Source organism: Mobula hypostoma, chromosome 13, assembly GCF_963921235.1.
Source record: "Mobula hypostoma chromosome 13, sMobHyp1.1, whole genome shotgun sequence".
In the NCBI taxonomy this organism is placed as follows: Eukaryota; Metazoa; Chordata; class Chondrichthyes; order Myliobatiformes; family Myliobatidae; genus Mobula; species Mobula hypostoma.
This window is the reverse complement of record NC_086109.1, coordinates 79,126,442-79,153,686: the sequence shown is the minus strand read 5'-3', so window position 1 is coordinate 79,153,686 and position 27,245 is coordinate 79,126,442. Positions and strand designations below refer to the sequence as shown.

General features: G+C 44.0%; 1 protein-coding gene across 1 annotated transcript in view; it reads right to left on the bottom strand.

The window, feature by feature from the left end:
* slc24a5 (solute carrier family 24 member 5) overlaps positions 1–27,245 on the bottom strand; it is a 46,289-nt gene that overhangs the window by 14,354 nt on the left and 4,690 nt on the right. Inside the window, exons 3-6 of the mRNA XM_063065095.1 lie at positions 12,423–12,506; positions 10,976–11,079; positions 8,977–9,077; positions 4,760–5,043 (exon numbers count right to left, since the gene is read on the bottom strand). Coding sequence (XP_062921165.1) covers positions 4,760–5,043; positions 8,977–9,077; positions 10,976–11,079; positions 12,423–12,506 — 573 coding nt within the window. The remainder of the gene's footprint in view (positions 1–4,759; positions 5,044–8,976; positions 9,078–10,975; positions 11,080–12,422; positions 12,507–27,245) is intronic.

Genomic DNA, 27,245 nt, shown 5'->3' with positions numbered 1-27,245 from the left:
CACAGTAAAAAAGTTCAAAGTCTCTCGAAAGTCCCACATCTCACGCAGACGGGAGAAGGAAGAAAACTCTCCCTGCCTTGCCCGACCACAGTCTGACTCTGAGTCATCCAAAAACTTCGAGCTCTGATCAGCCCTCCGACACCGAGTACCGAGCACCATCTCTGCTGAACGCTTTGACCTCAGCCTCGGTCACCAGCAGCAGGCAAAGCCGGGGATTTTGGGGCCTTCCCTCCGGAGATTCTCGATCGCACAGTAGCACCGGCAGTGAACCGGCATTTCAGAAATTTCTCCAGATGTTCCTCTGTGCTTTCACGTCTGTCTCCATCAAATCAGAATTGTCCACAGCCCCTATTTAACAGATACAATATTATTTCACTGGAGAGCTGCACGCGCTGCGTCGCAGTGCCATCTTCTCCTTCCGTATATTGAATAGATTTTTTAAAATGTGCAAAAACAGAAATAGTGTATATTAAAAAAAGTGAGGTAGTGTCCAAAGTTTCAATGTCCATTCAGGAATCAGATGGCAGAGGGGAAGAAGCTATTCCTGAATCGCTGAGTGTGTGCCTTCAGGCTTCTGTACCTCCTACCTGATGGTAACAGTGAGAAAAGGGCATGCCCTGGGTGCTGGAGGTCCTTAATAATGGACGCTGCCTTTCTGAGACACCACTCCCTAAAGGTGACCTGGGTACTTTGTAGGCTAGTGCCCAAGATGGAACCAACTAGATTTACAACCTTCTGCAGCTTCTTTCGGTCCTGTGCAGTAGCCCCTCCATACCAGACAGTGATGCAGCCTGTCAGAATGCTCTCCATAGTACAACGGTATAGAAGTTTTTGAGTGTATTTGTTGACATGCCAAATCTCTTCAAACTCCTAATAATATTTAGCTGCTGTCTTGCCTTCTTTATAACTGCATCGATATGTTGGGACCTGGTTAGATCCTCAGAGATCTTGTCACCGAGGAACTTGAAGCTGCTCACTCTTTCCACTTCCAATCCCTTTATGAGGATTGGTATGTTCTCCTTCGTCTTACCCTTCCTGAAGTCCACAATCAGCTTTTTTGTCTTACTGACGTTGAGTGGCAGTTTGTTGCTGTGGCACCATTCTACTAGTTGGCATATCTCACTCCTGTATGCCCTCTTGGCACCACCTGATATTCTACCAACAATGGTTGTATCATCAGCAAATTTATAGATGGTATTTGAGCTATGCCTAGCCACACAGTCATGTGTATACAGAGAGTAGAGCAGTGGGCTAAGCACACACCCCTGAGGTGCGCCAGTGTTGATAGTCAGCGAGGAGGATATGTTATCACCAATCCGCACAGTCTGTGGACTTCCGGTTAGGAAGTCAAGGATCTTATTGCAGAGGGAGGTACAGAGGTCCAGGTTCTGTAACTTCTCAATCAGGATTGTGGGAGTGATGGTATTAAATGCTGAGCTATAGTCGATGAACAGCATCCTGACGTAGGTGCTTGTGTTGTCAAGATGGTCTAAAGCTGTGCGGAGAGCCATTGAGATTGCGTCTGCTGTTGACCTATTGTAGTGATAGGCAAATTACAATGGGTCCAGGCCTTTGCTGAGGCAGGAGTTCAGTCTAGTCATAACCAACCTCTCAAAGCATTTCATCACTGTAGATGTGAGTGCTACCAGGCGATAGTCATTAAGGCAGCTCACATTGTTCTTCTTAGACACTGGTATAATTGTTGCCTTTTTGAAGCAAGTGGGAACTTCTTCCTGTAGCAGTGAGAGGTTGAAAATGTCCTTGAAAAGTCCCGCCAGTTGGTTGGCACTGGTCTTCAGAGTCTTACCAGGTACTCCATCAGGACCTTCTGCCTTGTGAGGGTTCACTCCTTTAACATCGGCCTCTGAGACAGAGATCACAGGGCCATCAGGTGCAGCAGGGATCTTCACAGCTGTAGTTGTGTTCTCCCTTTCAAAGCGGGCATAGAAGGCATTGAGTTCATCTGGTAGTGAAGCATTGCTGCCATTCATGCTACTGGGTTACACTTTGTAGGAAGTAATGTCTTGCAGACCCTGCCAGAGTTGCCATGCATCTGATATCACCTCCAACCTCATTCGAAATTTTTTCTTCGCCCTTAAAGTAGCCCTCTACAAATCATACCTGGTTTTCTGGTACAGGCCTGGGTTGCCAGACTTGAATACCAGAGTTCTAGCCTTCAGCAGACGTTGTACCTCCTGGTTCATCCACGGCTTTTGGTTTGGGAACGTACTTTCTTATTCTGGCTTCTTCCACCTTTCTTTCCAGTCCTTATAAAAGGTTCTCAGTATGAAACATTGACTGTTCCCCCAGCACTTTTCCCCCACACTCGTTCCTATCAGTGTGAGTGGTTTACACCAGTTTTCATATCTAAACTCTTCACAAAATCAAATTCCTCCAGCATTTATGTAGTGCTCATTATCCACTCAGTTGTTCAAAATTATTCTCTGCAACAATTCTGAAAATATACAAGATAAACCTTTTACTTTTCTTCTTTGGTAGACCCTTGGGATTGAGGATTTTACTCTACCTTATGCATAGCCTGGCATGTGTTTCTGTTTGCCAACCTACAAACTTGCATACCGAGGCCCGACCTCGTTGTAAGATTCAAAGACTCAAAAGTTCAAAGTACATTTATTAATCAAAGAAATGTATAAAATCATACAATCTTGAGATTTGTTTACTCACAGGTAGCCACAAAGCAAGAAACCCGAAAGAACCCCAATTAAAGAATAAAAATAAAAGACCAACACCTGATGCGCAAGAGAAAGAAGGAAAAAATCCCCACTAATCATGCAAGCAATTGAAGCGAACAACATTCGGAACCAGATTGAGTCCTCAGATCTGAACCACAGAGCAGGCACGAAGCCTTGCTTATCAGTTCATCATATTAGTGGGCACAAAGCACGGCAGCCGGGGAAGACTTCATAGCCTCAGAGAGAGGAGTGACCATTACAAAGAACGAGCAAAATTGGCTCATCTCAAATTCCAACACCCTGTCTTTTCAGTCTACCTGGGTCGACGTTGAAATTGACCAAACAACGGAACAGCAAAAGTCTCCAGCGCCCTGGAGAGAGGAGTGAACATCGCGGAGAGCGGGAAAAAAAAATCAGCTCTTGCCTGTGATCTGGGCCAGCGTTTAAATTGCCTAAACTGCGGATCGTGCCTCGCGGTAGGACCTGGCCACCGTGAAAGGCTCAGGGCCTAGACTTCGACGCCCAGCGACTCACTCTGAGCCCAGATTTCACTGCCCAGCCTGAAGCCACTCTCAAGCTCTTCAAATCAGCTTGGCGCCCAGAGCGGCCCAACCTCATGCCTGGGTCAGTTGTACGGGCATCTGAACTCCAACTTGGCTCATCCCCGTCGAGCTTACCTCACCATTGCTCGCCCCTCCACTGTTTGCGGCGATAATTTAAACACAGTTTACATTAGAAAAAGGCATTTTTAGTGATGATTTTAGTCGGATTTCTTAACTACCAGTGAGCTGTTGCACACGTTTGGTAGCACCATCTTAATTGGAAACCTAACTTTCAAAAAAAAAACATTAGATTGAATTTTAATGCATTATAAGGGGATTGAATATTCTGCAAAGTTTAATAAATAGAGATGATTAAATTGGAACTGAATATTGACTGTCCTCTAAAGATAGCTGGAAATATGGAATGTTATGTTGAAATTGTACAAGACATTTGTGAGGCCTAATTTGGAGTACTGTGTGTGGTTTTTGTCACTTCCCAAGGAAAGAAGTCAATATGATTGAGAGAGTGTAGAGAAAATTTACAAAGATGTTGTCAGGACAAGTTTGAATAGGTTAGGAGTTTATTCCCTAAAACATAGAAGACTGAGGAGAAATTTGAGAGAGGTATACAAAATTATGAGGGGCATAGACGGGGTAAATGCCAGTAGGCTTTTCCCCACTGACCTTGGGTGAGACTAGAACTAGAGGTCATGGATTAAGGGTGAAAGGTGAAATGATTCAGGGAAACATGAGGGGGAATTTCTTCACTCAGAGGGAGATTAGAACGTAGAACGAGCTGCCAACAGAAGTGGTGGATGTGGGTTTGATTTCAACAGCTAAGAGAAATTTAGATCGGTACGTGGATGAGAGGGGTATGGAGGGCTGTGGTCTGAGTGCAGGTCAATGGGATCAGGCAGATTAACAGGTCATCATGGACTAGATGGGGCAAAGGGCCTCCTTTTAAAAATCGTTCCTTGAAAAGAGCAAGAATAACCAGTTGAACGAATGTATCCTGCAAAATACAGATCATGAAGAAACTGTCTATCCCATTGTACCTGTTCTAGGTAAAGCATGATTTGTGTAACAATAAAAATTACACTAAAAAAAACAGGAGTCTGGGTCACTGAAAGTAAGAGTTAAATTCTTGTGCAATTGGCCAGTTGTTTGAAAACAGTGGAATCATCACCTAGAATAGCAAGGATATTCGCTATTCTGTGGAAAACATGTTAAGTGTTTTCCAAAATCTCAGCTATGCCTAACAGAGTCCACAAAATCCAATACTTGTGAAGTCTTACACAAACTCTTCAGGGGAGAGGAGTGGAGGGGTGTGTCAAATGATGAGAAAGGTAGGTGTTTAACATTGCATAGATATCAATGCACATTTATATGCAAATTCCTTTGATTGAAACAGACACCATCCACAAAAAAGTGGAACACTTCTTTCTCATTGATAAAAAGTTCCTTATTCAAGCAGACATAGAGACGTTAACTACGAATCCATCCAAATGCACATCCTGACTTTACCTTCAGTAATCTCCGAGAGCCCGTGTAAACTGAGAGAGTGTTGGGAATAGCCAGAATCGTCCCGAAAGATCCCACTATCCGATCGAGAACGGCGATATATGAGTGGCCCATCTTTTCCCTGCCAGCCCATTAGCGCCTCTTGCTCATTGCTTTCTTCTATCACTTGTGCCAGGGAAGCACAGCACGGGCTAAACGTTCTTGTTATGTACCGATTAAGTTTCATGTCAAAGCACATGAAAGCAACATATGCTGCATAGATCAGTAACAGAGAAGCACTTTCATACCTTAAAAAAAACAACATTCAAATCAGCACATTAGCTCAAGCACTGTTTTCATTGCAAACGATACGACGGTTAATTAATTTTATTTTTATTTATTAAGTTTAGATATCCAGGGACAGTAAAAGGCCTTTGTGGCCCAACTACACCCACGTGACCAATTAACTTACAGACTTGTACAATTTTGGGATGTGGGAGGAAACGAGAGCACCCAAAGCAACACTCACAACACGCTGGAGGAACTCAGCAGGTCGGACAGCATCCGTGGAAACGATCAGTCAACGTTTCGAGCCAGAACCCTTCGTCAGGACTGTAGAGGGAAGGGGCAGAGGCCGTATAAAGAAGGTGGGGGGAGGGTGGGAAGGAGAAGGTTGGTAGGTTCCAGGTGAAAAACCAGTAAGGGGAAAGATAAAGGGGTGGGGGCGGGGAAGCAGGGAGGGGATAGGCAGGAAAGGTGAAGAAAGAATAGGGGAAAACACAATGGGTAGTAGAAGGAGGTGAAACCATGAGGGAGGTGATAGGCAGCTGGGGGGTAGGGCAGAGTGAAATAGGGATAGGGGAGGGGAGGGGGATGGAATTATTCCTTCACCTTTCCTGCCTATCACCTCCTTGCTTCCCCTCCCCCACCCCGTTATCTTTCCCCTTACTGGTTTTTCACCTGGAACCTACCAGCCTTCTCCTTCCCACCCTCCCCCCACCTTCTTTATAGGGCCTCTGCCCCTTCCTCCTACAGTCCTGACGAAGGGTTCCGGCCCAAAACGTCGACTGATCGTTTCCACGGATGCTGCCCGACCTGCTGAGTTCCTCTAGCGTGTTGTGAGTGTTGCTTTGACCCCAGCATCTGCAGAGTATTTTGTGTTTACAAGAGCACCCAGAGGAAACCTGCATGATCATGGGGAGAACGTACAAACTTCTTACAGACAGAAGCGGGAATTGAACCCCGGTCACTGGTGTTGCAAATAGCGTTACGCGAACTGCTACTCTGTTCCGCCTCTTTGACCGGTACAGGTGATATTCAATATTTATTATAGTGACCAAAAGTGCAATCATGTTTGTGTTCATTCTCAAGCTTAAAAAGTTTCTAACAGTACGAAACAAAAATAGATGAGCCAGATTCTCATTCCACTTTCAACCAAATTCAAACTCATAGAAGATTTTAGCAACACACATCAAAGTTGCTGGTGAACGCAGCAGGCCAGGCAGCATCTCTAGGAAAAGGTACAGTCGACGTTTCAGGGCGAGACCTTTCATGTCCTGACGAAGGGTCTCAGCCTGAAACGTCGACTGTACCTCTTCCTAGAGATGCTGCCTGGCCTGCTGCGTTCACCAGCAACTTTGATGTGTGTTGCTTGAATTTCCAGCATCTGCAGAATTCCTGTTGTTTGCGTTCATAGAAGATTTTATCTGCTTTGTCAGTTAGTGCGACACTTTTACAGTTCAGGGCATCAGAGTTTGGAGTTCAAGTTCCAGTGTCCTCTGTAGGAAGTTTGTACGTCCTTCTCACGAGTGCGTGAGTTTCCTTTGGGTAGCCCAGTTTCCTCTGGGTGGCCCAGTTTCCTCCCAAGGATGTACTAGTTAGCAGGGTACAAACAAGAGAAAAATCTGCAGATGCTGGAAATCCAAGCAACACACAAAAAATGCTGGACGAACTCAGCAGGCCAGACAGCATCTATTAAAAAAAAGAGTATTGTCGACATTTGAGGCCAAAACCATTCCGTCCTGCCAAAGGATTTTGGCCCGAAACGTTGACAACTCCCTTTTCCACAGATGCTGCCTGGCCTGCTGAGTTCCTCCAGCATCTTGTGTGTGTGTGTGCGCGTGCGTTAGTAGGTTAATTGGTCATTGTAAATTGTCTATGACTAGGCTAAAGTTAAGTAGGTGGTTGCTGGGTGCCTATCTCAATGGGCCAGAAAGGCCTGTTCTGCACTGTCTCTCTAAGCAAATGAACTGACATTTTTTTTTGGAGGGGGAAGGAAGTTATTCTTGGCCAGATTGTGGGGAAAGGTGGGAGAATCCCATAGGTTTGATCCTGCACATTGTTAAAAATCTAACCAGCTGAATAAAATGTGGGATGTCAAACAGGAAGGGAGTAAAAGATGATTTCATTTATTAAATTAAAAATCCATCTCTTTGTTGCAATTATTTAGTATCACAGGCTTAAACATTTACAAGCAACTACTGAATTTTAGATGCAGTTCTTTTAAAGATGAAAGGGGAGGAATGTTCATTCTAATTAGAACATGCTTTTGTTGACATGAGGAAATATGATCCAGAGAGCCCAGCTGGATATAGATTAAAGCTCCCCCATACCCCTAGGCTTGGAGAAATTTCTAAAGCTGCACTGCTGAAACTTGTACTTTTCCACATCATTCATCTTATCCCTTTGTGAATTTAATAGCTTTTGTTCCAAAAATCAAAACTGCGCTCATCTTATTCACAGTCTTTGAATAAGACTCATCCCAACCAAATTTGAAATTGGGTCTTAAGAAGGTGGCACCTTATTAAGACCGGATCAAGTGGTATAAAGTTTTATCTTGGTAAAAAAATATTGGCGTTACTTGGAGGTTTACATGAAGCAAAATAGACTGGTATGTTGTACAGCACCAACACAATACACAAGGCTGATTTGTGCATGAAATTCCTGAAGTTTTCTAGAGAGGCCACGGCTTTGAATGCGACAGGTTACCCTCAGCCAGTGCCTTTAGACACTAAGCGTTTCATCTTGGCCGATTCACTAGAAAGATCCTGGGTTGAAGGTGGTTGGTAAGACAAAGATTTAAAAAAAAACACATCCAATTTATTTTGGGATCAGACAGGTCCACAGGTTAGGATCTTACACTGGAGCAAGGCTAGTTTCAGGGCAAATTAGGTCGGAACTAGCAGAGGTTGATTGGGTGAGCCCATTTGAAAGGAAAGGAATCAATGGCAAGAAAAAAGTGAGATAGCAAGTAGCCAATAACAGCATGTTCCTCTTAGGGTGAAGGATGAACCGGGCAAGTTTGGGGAACCTTGACTTGTGAGATATTGAGTTATAGGGAGAGGATAGCCAGGCTAGATCTTTATTCCTTGGAATGTAGGAGAATGAGAGGCAATCTGATAGAAATTGTTTAAAATTAAAATTATGTGAGTCATAGATAAGGTTAAGAGAGACTAAAACACAGGGTCATAGAATTAGGGAGAGAGGTTAAGATTTAAAAGGGACCCGAGGGGCAACTTTTTCCCTATGCAGAGGTGAGTACATGGGATAAGATGCCAGAAGAAATGGTACAATGCTATCACTTAAGAAGCAAGTGGACAGGTAAACGAAGAGACAGCACTTAGAGCAGAAGCTCCCAACCCGAGGTCTACAGGCCCCTTGCTTAAAGGTAATGGTCCATGGCATTAAAAAAAAAGTTGAGAAACCCTGACTTCGAGGAATATGGACCGAATGCAGGAAACTGGATCTAGCTGAGTGGGCACTTTGGGCAGCATTGCCTAGTTGCACTGAAGGGCCTGTATCCATGAGGTATTTCTCTGACTATCTAATTTGCACGTAGATCAGCATTTATATATAGGCATCCGTTAGTCTCGTGAGACCATGGATTTGTGCCTTGGAAGGTTTCCAGGGCATAGACCTGGGCAAGGTTGTATGGAAGACCAACAGTTGCCCATGCTGCAAGTCTCCCCTCTCCACACCACCGATGTTGTCCAAGGGAAGGGCACTAGGACCCATACAGCTTGGCACCGGTGTCGTCGCAGAACAATGTGTGGTTAAGTGCCTTGCTCAAGGACACAACATGCTGCCTCAGCCAAGGCTCGAACTAGCGACCTTCAGATCACTAGACCAACGCCTTAACCACTTGGCCGCGCACCAACAACAATCAGCATTACGGCTACATATTTGGTGATTAAATAGAGAAATTATATTAAAATTATGTTTAATAGATTGAAAAGTCTTACCAGTGTATCACATTATCGAAGATAATAGCAATTAATGCTACAACGCTGATGGCGTAAGCTAAGCAATCCCTCAGCAGTGGCCAGCAAGTCAACTTGCAAACCTGGAAAAGTTTACAAAATTAATATAGAATATTTCATATGCCTACACAACACTGATGAAAGGGCCTTTTCCCTCAAGACTGCACGATAGTTAACAAATTCATTATTAATGTTAATGATCACTTTAACCTTTCTTCAATTCATTTCCATGATTGGGCTTTTAATCAAGTCCAAGAGCTTAAGAGCAAGTTTCTTTGGGAAGTTATGACATTTGGCATAATTTAAAAAAACACCACACTGATTGTGAAAGATGTATACCAAGCTCATTTATTGCTCCTTTAACTCTATTCCCACACACCCCCTGTTACGCGGCACACAGAACACTACAGCACAATGCAGGGCTTTTGGCCCATGGTGTCCTACTGACCTTTTAACCTATTGCAAGTTCAATCTAACCCTTCCTTAGAGGGAGGACACGACAGCACAAAAACAGGCCCTTTGGCCGGTCTAATCTGAGCAAAGCTATTATCCTGTCTCATCCTACCAACTTGCACCCAGACCATAGCCATTTCCCTCCCATCCTTCTACATTTCTATTAACATTTCTCTTAAATGTTGAAATCAAACTCGTATCCACCACTCCTTCCCATATAGCCTTTGACTGTCTAGCTTGCATTATTTTTTCTCAGCTTCTGCTCCGTCTCCAAGTTTACATCTCCTCTTTTAAAAAATTAACTCTACTATCCTTAGACCACCACCCATCTGCAAACCCCATTGTTCCTCCTTATGTTGAAGACACAAAATTCACGCTGTTCTTTTCAGATGTTTGAACAGGTTTACAGGCCTTCTAGTGTCAAGACTTTACAAAGTCACTGTTTTGATCGTTTAGAAAGCAATTACAGACAATTTCTCCCTCTTTATTGCCTCCACAGTCACTGATCTGGTTGGCCATGCCATCTGCCTGATAAACCTCAGCACTATTGTCCAGCTGAGTGGGGCCATGCTCAGTGATCCAAGTGTAGCCAATGCATCTACTTCTCTAGTTCATCCATGCCTGCACATTCAGCTCTGGTGGCCTGCGAGGGTCTTTCCTAATGCTTCTCCTAGTCACCTTCTACACCACTCCAGTGATATCAGCGAACAGTTTACATATTATCTGATGACAACCAGCTCTACCTCACCACTTTCTCTTCAGGCTCTCTCTTCACACCTCCAACCTGGCAAGTGAGCAGAGACTTCTGGCAAGCAAAAACTGACAACATTTACTGAACATTGAAATCTGACCCACATTCCAGAAGCAGTTCAATTCAATAACTTGGTAGTATTTTTGACCCTCTCCCCCACATAATGACAACATCACCACAATTTTCTTCCTCTCATGTGACCAGGACCTCAGCTCCTCTTACGGAAAACCTCATCACACCCTTTTCTTCCAGAACCTACTGTTCTAATAATTTCCTCTCTTGTTCTGCCATCACCATGGATACAGACCGGCAATGGGTTCCGACCAATCAGCATTTCTATTTTAAAATCCTCACCTTTGATTTCAAATCCCTTCATGACCTCAGCCCTCTTTATATCTAATCTCCAGCCCTGCAGAACAATTCTGTCCTGTCAATCATCCCCAGATCTATTTGTTCTACTATTAATGGCTATGCCTCAATATGTTGATGGCTCAGGCTCAGAGTTTCCCCTAGATCTTGCTTTCTCATTACTCTTTTGGAATCCATTTTAAAACCCACCTCTTTGACTAAGCGTTAGATCTTTGCCTGGTACATCACTATATTTCATTTTGTCATTTAAAAAAAATAGCCCTTTGAAATTCCCTGCAATATTTTTCCACATTACAAATATTAAATAAGTGATTATCAATAGAATTAACATAAGGATCTTCGAATTTTGATAAGATAATGGTTTAACCTCACCTCATAATTGTCAGTGACATTATTGTATTTACATACCATGGTGGACAACAGCCCACATGCAGCACAGATCCCAAGCAAATTGTAAACTGCAGATCCAACTATCGTACTAATTCCAATATCTCCCTTTGTCACAAAAGCACCTAGGTACAAAGAGTGAGAGATCAAACGGCAAGATTTCCCAATTTAGTATTCTATTAACATGCAGAGCGTAGGCAGAACTGCAAGGTTTAATTTGGGACAATCCAAAAGTTTGCTGGTCAAGATAGTTTTAAAAAAGTATTCCTAAATTGAAAGGTGACATCAAGGGGACTTGTACTCATTATCCAACAATGATTGTTGGCACCTTCACGAGAGTGCAAGCATTTTACACAAAGTTGCCTGGAAATTCAAACCTGCAATACTGGTTTTATTCAACTTCTACGTAATTGTCTCCCCCCCCGGCCCCCAAAATGAGTGAGCCATGAGAGTATCTGTTTCTAAGTGATTTTTTACAGTAGTATAGCAGATAGCAGGATGTTATTACATCTCGGGATGTTGGAGTTCAATTCTGACATCATCTGTAAGGAGTCTATACGTCTTCCACATGAAATACTTGGGTTTTCTTCGGGTCCTCCAGTTTCCTTTGACAGTCCAAAGATGTGCCTGTTAGTAGGTTAATTGATCATTTACAATTGTCCCGTGATCAGGCTGGGGTTAAATTGGTGGGTTGCTGGGCAGTGTGGCTCAAAGGGCTGGAAGGGCCTATTGCACACTGCATCTCTAAACAAGTGAAACATTTTCATTTGGACACACTGACTTCTTGGCAACACTGGACTGACCCCGGTGAAGGTTAATGGTTAGACTTCTGCACTGCTAGTTTGGGAGGCCTCAGGAGAAACAAAATATTTTTACTACGTCTTTAAGGCTGCACTTACATCAACATTGAATTAAGCCAAAACTCTGGCCTACAATTTCTGCTCCTCCTCCTGTCACAGTCACATCATCCCAATGACATCTAAATGCCAATACTGGACTCCCAATCACTTCCTTATTTCCAACCCCACCCCAACATCTCCTAAACAGCCAAGGGACCCAACACACCAACCTAGGCCTTAAATGCCTTGTAACCCCAGTCGCCAGTCAGCGAAATTAAAAAAAGGCAACAGTTAGTTTGTTGTAATTGAAGTTCCACTCAACACAATGGGTTAATGCTTATCAGCTACCTTGAGGATGCAACTGATGCTTTGGGTGCAAGTAACTTCAAATAATGGTAAAAGTGTTTAAAAGTATCTTCACAATCCTTTAAAGATAAAATTGATAATGCTAACATTAAATATAGATGATTCAAGGTATTCAGTTAACACTGAAGTCACACTCAGACTGATGGAAGTGACCAGAGAGTATAATAGGAACACATTTTTTGTGTGTTCCAATTGTGCTCATTGTGTTCCAAATAATATTAATGACTAATCTTTTTTTAAAAAAAAGGGATAATAGATCTTACCAAGAAAAGACGTGACTAGTTCAGGTGCAGAGCTTCCGGCTGCCATAAATGTTGCTCCAGCAACATCCTGAGAAAGACCAAGTCCTGACAATTACAAATACTGTTATATTATCAGAATTCAAGGATTATTTAAATGAAGCTTGCTGAATCATTACAAAAATTTTACAATAATCAAGTACCAGGAGATAGAGATCTGCTAAGTGTGCCCGCAGAAAAATAATCTCAGGGTTGTATTGAATTGAATTGACTTTATTACTTACATCCTTCATATGCACGAGTAAAAATCTTTATGTTACATCTCTGTCTAAATCTGCAATTTATAGTAATTTATAATAAATAGTAAGTACAACAGGACAGTCAATATAACATAGAAATACAGTTGTGTCAACATGAATTAATCAGTCTGATGGCCTGGCGGAAGAAGCTGTCCTGGAGCCTGTTAGTCCTGGCTTTTATGCTGTGGTATCATTTCCCGAATGGCAGCAGCTGGAACAGTTTGTGGTTGGGGTGACTCAGGTCCCCAATGATCCTTCGGGCCATTTTTAAAAAAAAAACACACACCAGTCTTTGTAAATTTCCTGAGTAGTGGGAAGATCACATCTACAGATGCGCTGGGCTGTCCGCACCACTCTCTGCAGAGTCCTGTGGTTAAGGGAGGTACAGTTCCCATATCAGGCAGTGACACAGCCAGTCAGGATGCTCTCAGTTGTGCCCCTGTGGAAAGTTCTCAGGATTGGGGTGACATTAGGATATGTGGTGACCTGTACAGTGGGTACTCCGATAATAAACTTTACTTCGAACTGTGATACACAAGAACCCTGTCATGGACAATCCCAAGCGGGGCTAGCAACACCATCCTTTAAAAACTCAGAGCGACAGGAACACCAACAGAAGATCCGAAGAGCTCACCCCCAAGATAGGAAGGATACACGAAGATAAGACAAGACAAGACAAAGGAACAGAAGTAGGCCATTCGGCCCATCGAGTCTGCTCCACCATTTTATCATGAGCTGATCCATTCTCCCATTTAGTCCCACTCCCCCACCTTCTCACCATAACCTTTGATGCCCTGGCTACTCAGATACCTATCAATCTCTGCCTTAAATACACCCAATGACTTGGCCTCCACTGCCACCCGTGGCAACAAATTCCATAGATTCACCACCCTCTGGCTAAAAAAATTTCTTTGCATCTCTGTTCTGAATGGGCGCCCTTCAATCCTTAAGTCATGCCCTCTTGTACTAGACTCCTCCATCATGGGAAACAACTTTGCCACATCCACTCTGTCCATGCCTTTCAACATTCGAAATGTTTCTATGAGGTCCCCCCTCATTCTTCTAAACTCCAAGGAATACAGTCCAAGAGTGGACAAATGTTCCTCATATGTTAACCTTCTCATTCCTGGAATCATTCAAGTGAATCTTCTCTGTACCCTTTCCAATGTCAGCACATCCTTTCTTAAATAAGGAGCCCAAAACTGCCCACAATACTCCAAGTGAGGTCTTACCAGCGCCTTGTAGAGACTCAACATCACATCCCTGCTCCTATACTCTACTCCTCCAGAAATGAATGCCAACATTGCATTCGCCTTCTTCACCACCGACTCAACCTGGAGGTTAACTTTAAGGGTATCCTGCACAAGGACTCCCAAGTCCCGTTGCATCTCAGAACTTTGAATTCTCTCCCCATTTAAATAATAGTCTGCCGTTTATTTCTTCTGCCAAAGTGCATAACCATACACTTTCCAACATTGTATTTCATTTGCCACTCCTTTGCCCATTCTTCCAATCTATCCAAGTCTCTCTGCAGACTCTGTTTCCTCAGCACTACCGTCCTCTCCACCTATCTTTGTATCATCAGCAAACTTAGCCACAAAGCCATCTATTCCATAATCCAAATCGTTGATGTATAATGTAAAAAGAAGCGGCCCCAACACGGACCACTGTGGAACACCACTGGTAACCAGCAGCCAACCAGAATAAGATCCCTTTATTCCCACTCTCTGTTTCCTGCCAATCAGCCAACGCTCTATCCACGTATGTAACTTTCCCGTAATTCCATGGGCTCTTATCTTGTTAAGTAGCCTCATGTGTGGAACCTTGTCAAAGGCCTTCTGAAAATCCAAATATACAACATCCACTGCATCTCCCTTGTCTAGCCTACTTATAATTTCCTCAAAAAAATTGTAGTAAGTTTGTCAGCCAGGATTTTCCTTTAAGAAAACCATGCTGAGTTCTGCCTATCTTGTCATATGCCTCCAGGTACTCCGTAACCTCATCCTTGACAATCGACTCAAACAACTTCCCAACCACCAATGTCAAGCTAACAGGTCTATAATTTCACACACTCAGGTTGGAGGAACAAAGATGAAGCCACACTCAGGTTGGAGGAACACCTTATATTCCGTCTGGGTAGCCTCCAACCTGATGGCATGAACATCGACTTCTCTAACTTCCGCTAAGGCCCCACCTCCCCCTCGTACCCCATCTGTTACTTATTTTTATGCACACATTCTTTCTCTCACTCTCCTTTTTCTCCCTCTGTCCCTCTGAATATACCTCTTGCCCATCCTCTGGGTCCCCCCCCCTTGTCTTTCTTCCCGGACCTCCTGTCCCATGATCCTCTTGTATCCCCTTTTGCCTATCACCTGTCCAGCTCTTGGCTCTATCCCTCCCCCTCCTGTCTTCTTCTATCATTTTGGATCTCCCCCTCCCCCTCCAACTTTCAAATCCCTTACTCACTCTTCCTTCAGTTAGTCCTGACGAAGGGTCTCAGCCTGAAACGTCGACTGCACCACTTCCTACAGATGCTGCCTGGCCTGCTGCGTTCACCAGCAACTTTGATGTGTGTTGCTTCTATAATTTCCTTTTTGCTTCCTTGCCCCCTTCTTAAATAGCGGAGTTACATTTGCAATCTTCCAGTCCTCCAGAACCATGCCAGAATCTATTGACTTTTGAAAGATCATTGCTAATGCTTCCGCAATCTCCACAGCTACTTCCTTCAGAACATGAGGGTGCATTCCATCTGGTCCAAGAGATTTATCTACCCTTAGACTATTCAGCTTCCTGAGTACTTTCTCTGTTGTAATTGTGACTACGCACACTTCTCTTCCCTGCCACCCTTGAGTGTCCGGTATACTGCTGATATCTTCCTCAGTGAAGACTGATGCAAAATACTTGTTCAGTTCCCCCGCCATCTCTTTATCTCCCATTACAATTTCTCCAGCATCATTTTCTATCGGTCCTATATCTACTCTCACCTGTCTTTTACTCTTTATATACTTGAAAAAGCTTTTAGTATCCTCTTTGAGATTATTTGCTAGCTTCCTTTCATAGTTCATCTTTTCCCTCTTAATGACCTTCTTAGTTTCTTTTTGTAAGCTTTTAAAAACTTCCCAATCCCCTGTCTTCCCACTAACTTTTGCTTTCTTGTATGCCCTCTCCTTTGCTTTAACTTTGGCTTTGATTTCTCTTGTCAGCCACGGTTGCATCCTTTTTCCATTCGAAAATTTCTTCTTTTTTGGAATATATCTGTCTTGCACCTTCTTCACTTTTTGCATAAACTCCAGCCACTGCTGCTCTGCTGTCCTTCCCACTAGTATCCCTTTCCAGTCAACTCTGGCCAGTTCCTTTCTCATGCCACTGTAATTTCCTTTACTCCACTGAAATACTGACACATCAGATTTCGGCTTCTCTTTTTCTAATTTCACAGTGAACTCAATCATGTTATGATCACTGCCTCCTAAGGGTTCCTTCACCTCAATCTCTCTAATCACCTCCGGTTCATTACACAATACCCAATCCAGTACAGCTGATCCCCTAGTAGGCTCAACAACAAGCTGTTCTAAAAAGCCATCTCGCAGACATTCTACAAATTCTCTCTCTTGAGATACAGTGCCGACCTGATTTTCCCAATCCACTCGCATGTTAAAATCCCCCACAATTATCATAACACTTCCCTTCTGACAAGCCTTTTCTATTTCCTGTTGTAATTTGTAGTCCACATCACTGCAGCTGTTTGGAGGCCTGTATATAACTGGGATGTATGGGGTGTCAGGGAGGGGTAGCACCTCTGGTGGGGGAACATGTCGCGTCCTTTTCAGGGCGGTTAGTCCACCTTTGGTCCCCACCTGGCACTCAGCTCTCACCTGTGGCTCCCCGTAGCTGTTTGCATGCGACAGCGGCCACACCCCGGGCAATGGCTTCGACAAGCCGGCTAAACCAGGTGAGGGTAGCCGACGGGTCTCAAACCCTCGGTGTGATAGGGAGTTGTCTATCCCAGCATGTGAAGACAGACTCCGGCGGATTGAGCGGACGAGACCAATGGAAGGTCCAACAGTCAAGAAGGCGGTCTCTGCAAGCGTCGTGGAACGTGTAGAGCAGGACAAGACACAGAAGATGTCCTGGTCATCCACTGCGCCTAGTCCCATCTCCAGCCATCTAGACTCTGTCTTGCCACTGGATCCAGATGGGAATTGGGAAGGGAGAGTGAGGCTGACGCTGCGCAACTCTCCCTCACTTAAATCCAAATCACGCTCTAGTCTCGACACCATCATCATGGTGTCGAGATCCTCATCGACTTCAACGATGGACGAACAACCAACCAACCATATAACTGCCATCAGGGTCCTTTTACCCCTGCGATTTCTTAGCTCAACCCATAAAGGCTCTGCACCTTCCGATCCTATGTCACCTCTTTCTAATGATTTGATATCATTTCTTACCAATAAAGCCACGCCTCCCCCTGTGCCTACCTGCCTATCCTTCTGATACACCGTGTATCCTTGGACGTTCAGCTCCCAGAGACATGCATCCTTTAGCCACGTCTCAGTGATGGCCACAATATCATACCTGCCAATCTGTAGCTGTACGACAAGATCATCCACTTTATTCCTTATGCTGCGTGCATTTAAGTATAACACCTTAAGACCAGTATTTGCTTTGATTGCACTGCAACTTTACTGCAGATAGGCTACATCTGGGGACAATTCAAAAGACAGGCCAAGGACAGAGGACTGGTGAGTTGCTGCTGGCAGCCTACGCCTCAGTTGGGGGGTGGTGGGTAGAAATAATGGATACAGCAGGCTTTCAATCCTGAAACTAAGCTTTACACTGCATTACAATGAGAGTTTTATGAACCACAGAACAGACATCATGATCATCTCAAAGGTCCTAGTTAAGTACAATTGCATTCCAAAATAAGGATTATGAAATTCTGCAGCCACATTTTAATTCAAAGAAAGATTGACATTTCATTTTCAACTCAGCCCCAGTAGTCAGCAGTCTACATGCTGAACAACATCAAAACTTTTGGAAAACGCATTTTTATTGGAATCTATTTGGTTTCTTGGAGAGTTCAAACACCAATTATAAGTACTCCAAAGAAGAAAATTTTAGCTGGCTGAGAATGCTGCACATAGTCTGACATACGAACGGGAACAAAAACTGCATTGAAATCTTTCTTCATGAGATGTAAAGCCTCACATTCCCTGAAGGCAAAAAAATATGTAAGATCTAAAAGTTAAATTGTTGGGCATTCAACTCCAGTGATCTGTAAATCTTAAATTGGTGCAAGCTATTTGAGAGAGACCATGCACAAAATTCAATTGTGATACATAATTTTTGAAAAAACAACTTTATAATTATACACGATTCAGAAATGAAATCCTAGACATTCTAAGCTACAAAAGCTTCAATTCAAAAGTGAGTTTCATTCTCTTGATCCAGTTTGCTTTAACCAGACATCTGGATAAAAGATATTGCCAGTTTAAAGTTACCAATATACACACTGGTGTAGATAAGCTGTGTCACTTGTGGCAATCCCAGTGCTGCTCAGGCAACATCTATGGAGAGGAATAAAAAGCAGACGTTTAGACCATAAGACCATAAGACCATAAGACAAAGGAGCAGAAATCAGCCATTCGGCCCATCGAGTCTGCTCCACCATTTTATCATGAGCTGATCCATTCTCCCATTTAGTCCCACTCTCCTGCCTTCTCACCATAACCTTTGATGCCCTGGCTACTCAGATACCTATCAATCTCTGCCTTAAATACACCCAATGACTTGGCCTCCACTGCTGCCTGTGGCAACAGATTCCATAGTTTAGGGCCGAGACCTTTCTTCAGGACTGGAAAGGAAGGGGGAAAGATGCCAGAATAAGGTGGTGGGAAGAGGGGGAAGAGGTACAAGCTAAAAGGTGATAGGTGAAACTATGTGAGAGGGAAGGTGGGTGAGGGAGGCATGAAGTGAAAAGCTGGGAGGTGATATGTGAATAAATAGGAATCTGAAAGGAGAGAAGAGTAGACCATGGGAGAAGTGGAAGAAAGGGCACCTGAGGAAGGCAATAGACAGGTGAGGAGAAGGGGTAGAGGGGAGCTGAATGGAAAACTAGAGGAGGGGGTGGGGAAGTAATTACTGGAAGCTCGGAAAAAAAAAGTCAGTGATCTCCATCCACCTACCTTTCCCCTCGCCTGGTTTCACCGATCATCTTCTAGCTTGTACTCCTTCCTCTCCCTCCCACCTTCTTATCCTGGCTTCCTCCCATTTCCTTTCCTGTCCTGGTGAAGGGTTTCGGCCCAAAACATCAACTCCTTATTCCCCCCCCATAGACGCTGCCTGACCTGCTGAGTTCCTCCAGCATTTTGTGCACGCTACCCTGGAGTTCCCTCTGCAGAGACCCTTGTATTGTTGATTCACTCTTCAATGCCATCCTTACTGTAAATAGCAAAGGCACTTCAGGTGACACGGCATAATGTTATAAAGCAGGTCAGGTTAGCAAGCCCCTTCTACAAAACAGCAGAAAATTTACAACTGGCAAAGTCACAAGTTTTGCTGCCTGTCAATGTTGGGTTGAATGCAAACAAATATTCTTTAATTCAAACATTTATAAAAAGTCAATGGCACAATTAAAATTTAATTATTAAAAAGCATGCAAAAAGAAAGCTATTAACGTTAAACCAAGGAATTATACTATTTTGTAATTAATTTTATCTGTTTCCCTTTTAGCTGTTCCTTTCTGTTGAAGCTGGTCAGCATGCCATTTCTGCAAAACATTCTAACTTGGCCTCAATCAGCACAAACTATTTCCTGTATGACCACTAGGCATTTCAGCAAATCCCTGCTTTGTCATTGAACTGAGTGCAGCTGGAACGTAGACAACAGAGCACACTCCAAGACTCCCACATTCATGGAGGAGTCTAGAACATCCCAATATTTCTGTGGTAAAATGCCAATTTGCTTTCGGATATTGCAAGGAGCGTCACTGGAATTAATGGCAAAACAACCAAGCTATTTAAAAGATTCTTTAAAACATCAGATCGATTTAAAGCACAGTACTGTTCTAACATCTTGGGCACCCTAATTTTTTTTAAATATAAATTTTGTTTTTGATTTTTTTTTGTCTTCTGCACTAGTGTGTCAGTAGAAAGGAAAAGCTAATTTTAGATTTCTAAACGCAAGCACGAGGAAATCTGCAGATGTTGGAAATTCAAGCAACACACACAAAATGCTGGTGGAACGTAGCAGGCCAGGCAGCATCCATAGGAAGTAGTACAGTCAACGTTTCGGACCGAGACCCTTTCGTCAGGACAAGGTGGTAAAACTGGAGGAGGGGGAGGGGGTGAAGAGCTGAGTGGTTGATTGGTGAAAGAGATAAAGGGCAGGAGAAGGGGGAATCTGATAGGAGAGGACAGAAGGCCATGGAAGAGGGAGGAGCACCAGAGGGAGGTAGTAAGCAGATAAGGTGAGAGGCGGAAATGGGAATGGGGAATGGTGAATGGCCGGGGGAGGGCATTACTGTAAGTTCAAGAAATAGATGTACGTGCTTTCAGATTGGAGGCCACCCAGACGGAATACAAGGTGTTGCTCCTCTAACTTGAGCGTGGCCTCATCACAGCAGTAGAGGAGGCCATGGACTGACTTGTCGGAATGGGAAGTAGAATTGAAGTGGGTGGCATTGGGAAATCCTGCTTCTTTTTTTTTTGCAGAGCGTAGGTGCTTGATGAAGTGGTCTCTAATCTACGTCAGATATCACCAAGATACAGGAGGCCACACTGGGAGCACTGGACACTGCATATGACCCCAACAGACCCACAGGTGAAATGTCACCTCACCTGGAAGGATTGTTTGGGGCTCTGAATGGTAGTGAGAGAGGAGGTGTAGGGGCAGGTGTAGCACTTGTAGCACTTGTTCTGATTGGAAGGATAAGTGCCAGGAGGGAGATCAGTGGGGAGGGATGAATGGACAAAGGATGGATGTGGAAAACAGAAAGTGGGGGGGGGGAGGGAGGGAAAGATGTGTTTGGTGATGGGATACCGTTCGAGCTGGCGGAAATAATGGAGAATTATTTGCTGGACGCAGAGGCTGGTGGGCGAGTACAAGAGAAATTTTATCCCTCGTGGGGTGAATGGGGTAAGGGCAGATGCACGTGAAACGGAAGAAATGCGGGTAAGATCTGTGTTGACGGTGGATAAACTATCTCCAGAGAGAGACACACACACACACAAAGATTGAGAGAGGGGAAGGTGGCGTTGGAAATGGATCAGGTAAATTTGCAGGAAGGGTGGAAGTTGGATGCAAAGTTGATGAGCTTCATGTGGATGCAGGAAGCAGCACCAATACTGTCATTGATGTAGCGTAGGAAAAGTTGGGGAGTGATACCAGAGTTTGCTTGGAACATAGACTGAGCCACGTAGCCGGCAAAACGTTAAGCATAGGTGGGATCCACACAAGTGCCTACAACTACACCTTTTGTATGAAGGAAATGGGAAGAGCTGAAGGAGAAATTATTGAGCGAGTATCAGTTTCCAACAAACAGAGGAGAGTGGTGGTGGAGGGGAACCAGATGGGTCTGGTGTCCAGAAAGCGAAGAGCTTTAAGGTCTTCCTGATGGGGGATGGAGGTGTATAGGGACACGATTACTTTGTAGGTATATAGCCAAAGATAACAAGCAGGTGCTAATGATCAATGACATAATGAGTTGAATGAACTAAACTGATCAACAGTTGTAGAAAGGATCAAACTAGGTGAAGAACAACCAACCCAAGAGGCAAGGGTGTGGCAGATGCGTCAGCTTAATCATCAAATCATTAATTCTTAAACCTGATTTATACTTCTGCGTCAACGCGACGCCGTAAGTACCGCGTCGCCGCAAACCCTACGCAAAGCCGACGCGGATCCCTACACCAGAGCCTGCGTTGCTGCGACGTGCACCTCTCCCAAAATGTAACCACAAGTCGCAGCAACGCAGACCATAAGGACTGTGATTGGTCCGCTTGGTAGCATCGCATTTCCTCCTACACTGCAATAGCTTCCCATTGGGCGACTGAAGGGCAGGGAAGGAACTCTGGCTGCAATGTTTTCCGTAAAGCTTTACAGACCTCCGAAATTATTTTCGCTTTTACGAAAAAAGACGCTTGCTTCTTGTTTACCCTGAGAACGACTACCATGACCCCATGACCATGAAGCCTTGCACAGGCAGGTGTGTGCGCATGCGTGATGTGCGCGAATTGCAGAGCGACGCAGACACACCAATGCACAAGTGTAAATGCTCACAACGCACGTAAGTCACTTGCGTAGGTTACGGCGTCGAGTTAACGCAGAAGTATAAATCAGGCTTTACACCGTGGCAAGAGTGAGCAAAGCAACAAGGTGGTCATCCTGCATCAACAACACGTTTTCCCCAAGCAGAAACTTCTTGGCAAACTGGAGTTAAGGTGTGTTGTCCAATCTCTTCTGAAGAAGCACAAAGAAACGGGAAGGTTGAGGACCAGAAACGTAATGGCTGGCCATGGAAGCCAAGTGCAGCAGATGAGGGATACATCAAACTGATGTCCCTTCTAAATTGGACCAAGTCCAGCACTGCTATCAGCTCTGAACTCAGAAACCACTGGTACCTTAGTACACCCCTCTGCAGTCCAGAGAGGTCTTGTCAGAAGTTGTCCTCATGGAAGAGTTGCTGCCAAAAAGCCATTCCTCCTGTTACGTACCCTGTAACTGGGTTGCCAAACCAGCAGAAATGGACCATTTAGTTGGAGTCTGGATTACTGGAACTAAGAAAGTTTTATTAAAGAAATAAGTAACACAGTACTCTAATCGTAAGGATATGAATGCAACAGATTAGCAATGATAAAACACACATGTACACAGAACTAGGGTAATAGGAATCAAACAAGCTCTATCGCAGTCTAGGGGTAAAATGATCAGTCTCAAGTGACACAGAGTTCAGTTCAGCTTAGGACAGTTCGCAGTAATCACTGTTGGGCCGTTGGAGAGACAGAGAGGGAGATATGCAAATTCTGATTCAAACAGACCTTTGTTCTTTGCAGTTAGCTTTTGGGCAAACCCTTTTATGTCTTCTGTGGTCACCGACTGTGACCCCTCCGTTCCGGATACGACCGTTCTTCCGCGGTGAACCCGGCACCCAGGCAAGGGCGGACACACACACCAGGTTCCCGCTGATCGTACCTTTTCACCCTGTGCGTCTATGGTCGGTTCCCACGACCAGACCTCCAAACTCCACCAACTTGTGGGGGCACACCGCTTTTCCAGGGTCTCGTTATTTCGTGATCTCATGGTGTCTGTCGTGCCTTAGCGAACCTGTTCTTTTTATCCCCCTGCTGGAGTATCGCCTGTCCATCAAACTTCAAACAGTTCAGGTTCAAAGCAATCAGTCTGTCAATACTCGGACTGCTGTCTCTTTCCATTATCTCTCTCTCCTCTCTCATTAACATTTTGAATGTTTCTCCATTGTCTCACTTATCTCATTAGCATCAATCTTCTGATAACTTGGTTTTTCGTCACACTCCAAAAAGAAGAAACAAAGCCAATAGACTCAGCAATGCACAAAAAGTGGACTGGGATACTGAACAAAGGCAGAAAGTGGTCTGGACTGACGAGTCAAAATTTGAAATTTTTGCCTCAAGCAGGAGGTAGTTTATCCTTTGGAAGAGCTGGAGAACGCTACACGGACAAGTGTCAGCAGCTAACAGCGGAGGTTCCCTGCAGGTTTGGGGCTGCATTTCTGCAAATGGAGTTGGTGATCTGGTCAGAACGTATGGAATTCTCAATGCTGAGAAGTAGGAGCAGATTTTCCCTGATGGAATTGTGTGATGGATGAGGCGTCTAATCGATCTCAACTTCACTCTGCAGCAGGCCGATGACCTCAGACACACAGGCAAAGTCATGAAGAACTGTCTTCAGTGAAAAGAACGAGGAGTTATGTTACAGGTGGTACGACCTCCACAGAGCCTCGATCTCAACAACCTGGAGGCTGTCTGGGATTATCTGGAGAGACAGAAGCAATCTTGACAACCAAAGACTGCAGAAGAACTGTGGCAAATTCTCCAAGATGCTTGGAACAACCTACCACATGACAGTGTAACTGAGATAATTGATGCAATTTTAAAAGTAAAAAGTGGTCACACCAAATATTGATTTGATTTAGTATTTTAAAAAAATCGTTTACTGCTCTTTATAGTAATTTTGATATTTAGAAATTTTTCAGTAATTTTGAAAGCATCTTCTCTTTGCAGCATACATCAAAGTTGCTGGTGAACGCAGCAGGCCAAGCAGCATCTATAGGAAGAGGCGCAGTCGACGTTTCAGGCCGAGACCCTTCGTCAGGACTTGTTTTTTTTAAAAAAATAGCATGTGCCCAAGCTGTTTGCAAAATACTTTCTTTTGAAAAGAGAGTGAAAAATGGTTAAACGGACACATTCTAGAGCTTTGAGCTTGGGTAACTGTTGCTTTAATTGGAAGACGTTAAGACTCTAAACCAACGCCTGCAGGAGATTCAATAGTTTGAAAGTGCATTTATTATCAAAGAATGTATAAAAAAAGCAACCATGAGATTTGTTTGCTTACAGCTAGTCACAAAGCAAGGAACCCAATTAAAAAGACCAACCACCCTAATGCCCACAGAGAAAGAAAAACACAAATCGTGCAAACAATAGAAGCAAGCAACAGCATTCTGAGCCATACTGAGTCCTTGGATCCAAATCTCCAGAGCAACCTGGAGTAGGCCCAAAGCAGGGCAAATCGCCACAAAGATCACAGACACGAAGCACAGCAGCCGGGTGCAGTCTCACAGCCCTAGTGTCATGGAGAGGGAAGCCCCCAGACAATCTGGGCCGGCATTTAAATTGTCCACACCTCACAGTAGGACCCAGGCCCCACTGCTGGAAAATCGCCCTGGGCCTAGATTTTGCTGCCAAAGGAGCCGATCTTGACCTCTCCAAATTGGCTCGGTACCCGGAGTGACCCAACTTCATTGGACTCTTGACACCCTGCCTTTCCAGTCTATATGGGCCCACATTTAGATTGTGCCTCGCATTAAGACGTGGGCCTCGCTGTGGTGAGTCGCTCCAGGACTTGAGCATGCCACTTATCAATTTGTTTCGGACCTGGATTTCACTGCTGAGGAAGCCATTCTCAACGTCTCCACTTCAGCTCGGCGTTTAGAGTGATCCACGCTCGTACCTGGGTTGGTTAGACGGTTATTGGAATTCCTCTGTCCTGTCTTCTCCCCTCCAAATCATTCACTCCAACCAACATGGCTCCAACCCCAAGTATGTAGCTTTTGCAGCGCACCAGTGGAGCCCATCCTGCGAATTCACTTTGCCTTTGCTTGCTTCTTCACTTCTTGCAGTGATAGTTTACCACAATTAATCTAATCTAATCTATTTCATAATCTAATCTAATAATCTAATTTCTTAAAAAAGTTATTAATAGTTTTAAATTGAATTCCCATGGGTGATATGAACAAAAAAAAATCAGTCCACAAGTTATTGGAGCAGAATTAGGCCATTCAGCCCATCAAGTCTGTTCTGCCATTCAATCTTGGCTGACATTTTCCCTCTTGACCACATGCCCCTGCTTCCTCCCACGACGTTCTTGCTAGTAAAGAACCTATTAAATTCCTCTTTAAACATACAGTGACTCGGCCTCCACAACACTCTGAGGCAATGAATTCCACACACTCGCTAACCTTGTGGTGAAACCTTCCGGTTTAAGACGGCGCTACTGAAGATGGGCAGCAGCTTGCTGGCAGTTCATAAAGCAAGGACTAGAACTATATATTTCATTAACGACACTTACTGTGGAAAATGTGGTAAACAAATCACAGCAAACAAAGAGGCGAGTGAAGGAGAGGCTGACTCGAGGGTTGAGGCGTGTGGGTGCAATGCAAAGTCGGAGTGAGGCCAAGATGGAGTCAGGGCGTGCGAAGTGGAGTAAAGTCAAAGTGGAGACGTTTTGGAGTCCGCCTATGTAAACTGAAAGCAAGGTCTGGGCTGATTTGGAATGATTGGGTATGGGCCAGAACGGAGCAGTCGGGCCCAGGCCCAGAGCGTACCAAAGTGACAGGGCATTCATCCTACGGCGAGTAACGACCCAGTGTTTGGACGATTTGAACGCAGGGAAGTTTGCTGGCTGCTCCACGACATTTGTTCCGCTCTTTGCTGAGCCAAAGCCGAGGCTGTGAGACTGCTCCTCCAGCCTCCGTACCTGCGAGCTCAGCACCAATTTGCCCCACTGTGTGATGAACTGAGGCCGAGGCTGTGGCTGTGGCCTGCTTTGGCGGCTCCGGGCTTTGTATCTATGGATGCACTTTTGTTCTGAACGCTGTTGCTTGCTTTTGTTTGCACAGTGAGGCCCCCCCCCCCACCCTTCGTTGGTTCTGTCTCTGGGCTATATATGGTGACACATATTCACTGGTTCTCTGTGGGTTGGTCCTTTTTTTAAAAAAGTTATTTCAGGTCTCTTGTTTTGTGGCTGCTTGCAAGCAGAAAAATCTCAAGGTTGTACAATTTATACACACTTTGATAACAAATGAACTTAGAACTTTGAAATTTACAAAATGGAGACGATAACAGCATCTGTTAATCATAAGTTGGAACAATTTGATTCATACTGGGAAAAATGGTTCAACTACATAACACCTCATAGGCCTGATTTTATTCTCACAAATCAATGAATATGTTGTAAAAAAAAGATCACCCCTACTTGTACATAGTTTTCTTTTTTTGTTTGCTCTTTCTTTCCTCTCTTTTCTATAGGTGTATACCGCAGATAAATATTACGTGGAGATTTGTGGCAAATACGATTATATGATATATAATATGTACAATATCTGAAATACATCTTATGGAAATGTTTGTTTGATGATGAACTTCAATAAAAAATAAATTACAAAAAAAAAAAAAAATTTGAAATTAGTTGGAATACCCAAGATTGCTCAGCATCTGCTGAAATAATTGGCAGGCCAATGCTTTGGATTATGGTCACTTGCTCAAAACTCAATATACTCACAATATTGCTTTCAGTCCCAAGACCCTGGATGTTTACAGCTCCAGTGTGGAAATGGAAAATTTGCTGCTGTGTTCTGTTTTCCCACATGATTTCTAGCTCTGTAGTCCAGCAGTGAAACTCAAAATTCTGCTGGAGAATTGCTGGACGTATGCAGCAAAAACCAATTTCATTAATTTATACAGAGACACGGCTGAAGGGGAAACAGGTAGCTCAAACAATATAACCTTACTCTGTAGTCAAATCTCCTCTCATGGTTTTAATTGTTTAAGTGATTTTCAAAATTTCCAATAATTAATGTTTTAACTGTTCGTGATATTTGATTTTTCCTGGCAGTTTGAGTGTCAGCGATCTTCAGAAGCAACCAAGCCTGGAGCTTCTGCCATTTATGTCAAAGACATATGGTTAGGGTTAGTGAGTTGTGGGCCTGCTTGTTGGCTGCCCCCAGCACAATCTTCACTATGTTAGACATTGGCACAATAAATGCACTGTATGTTTCAAAGTTCTAAGGAAATTA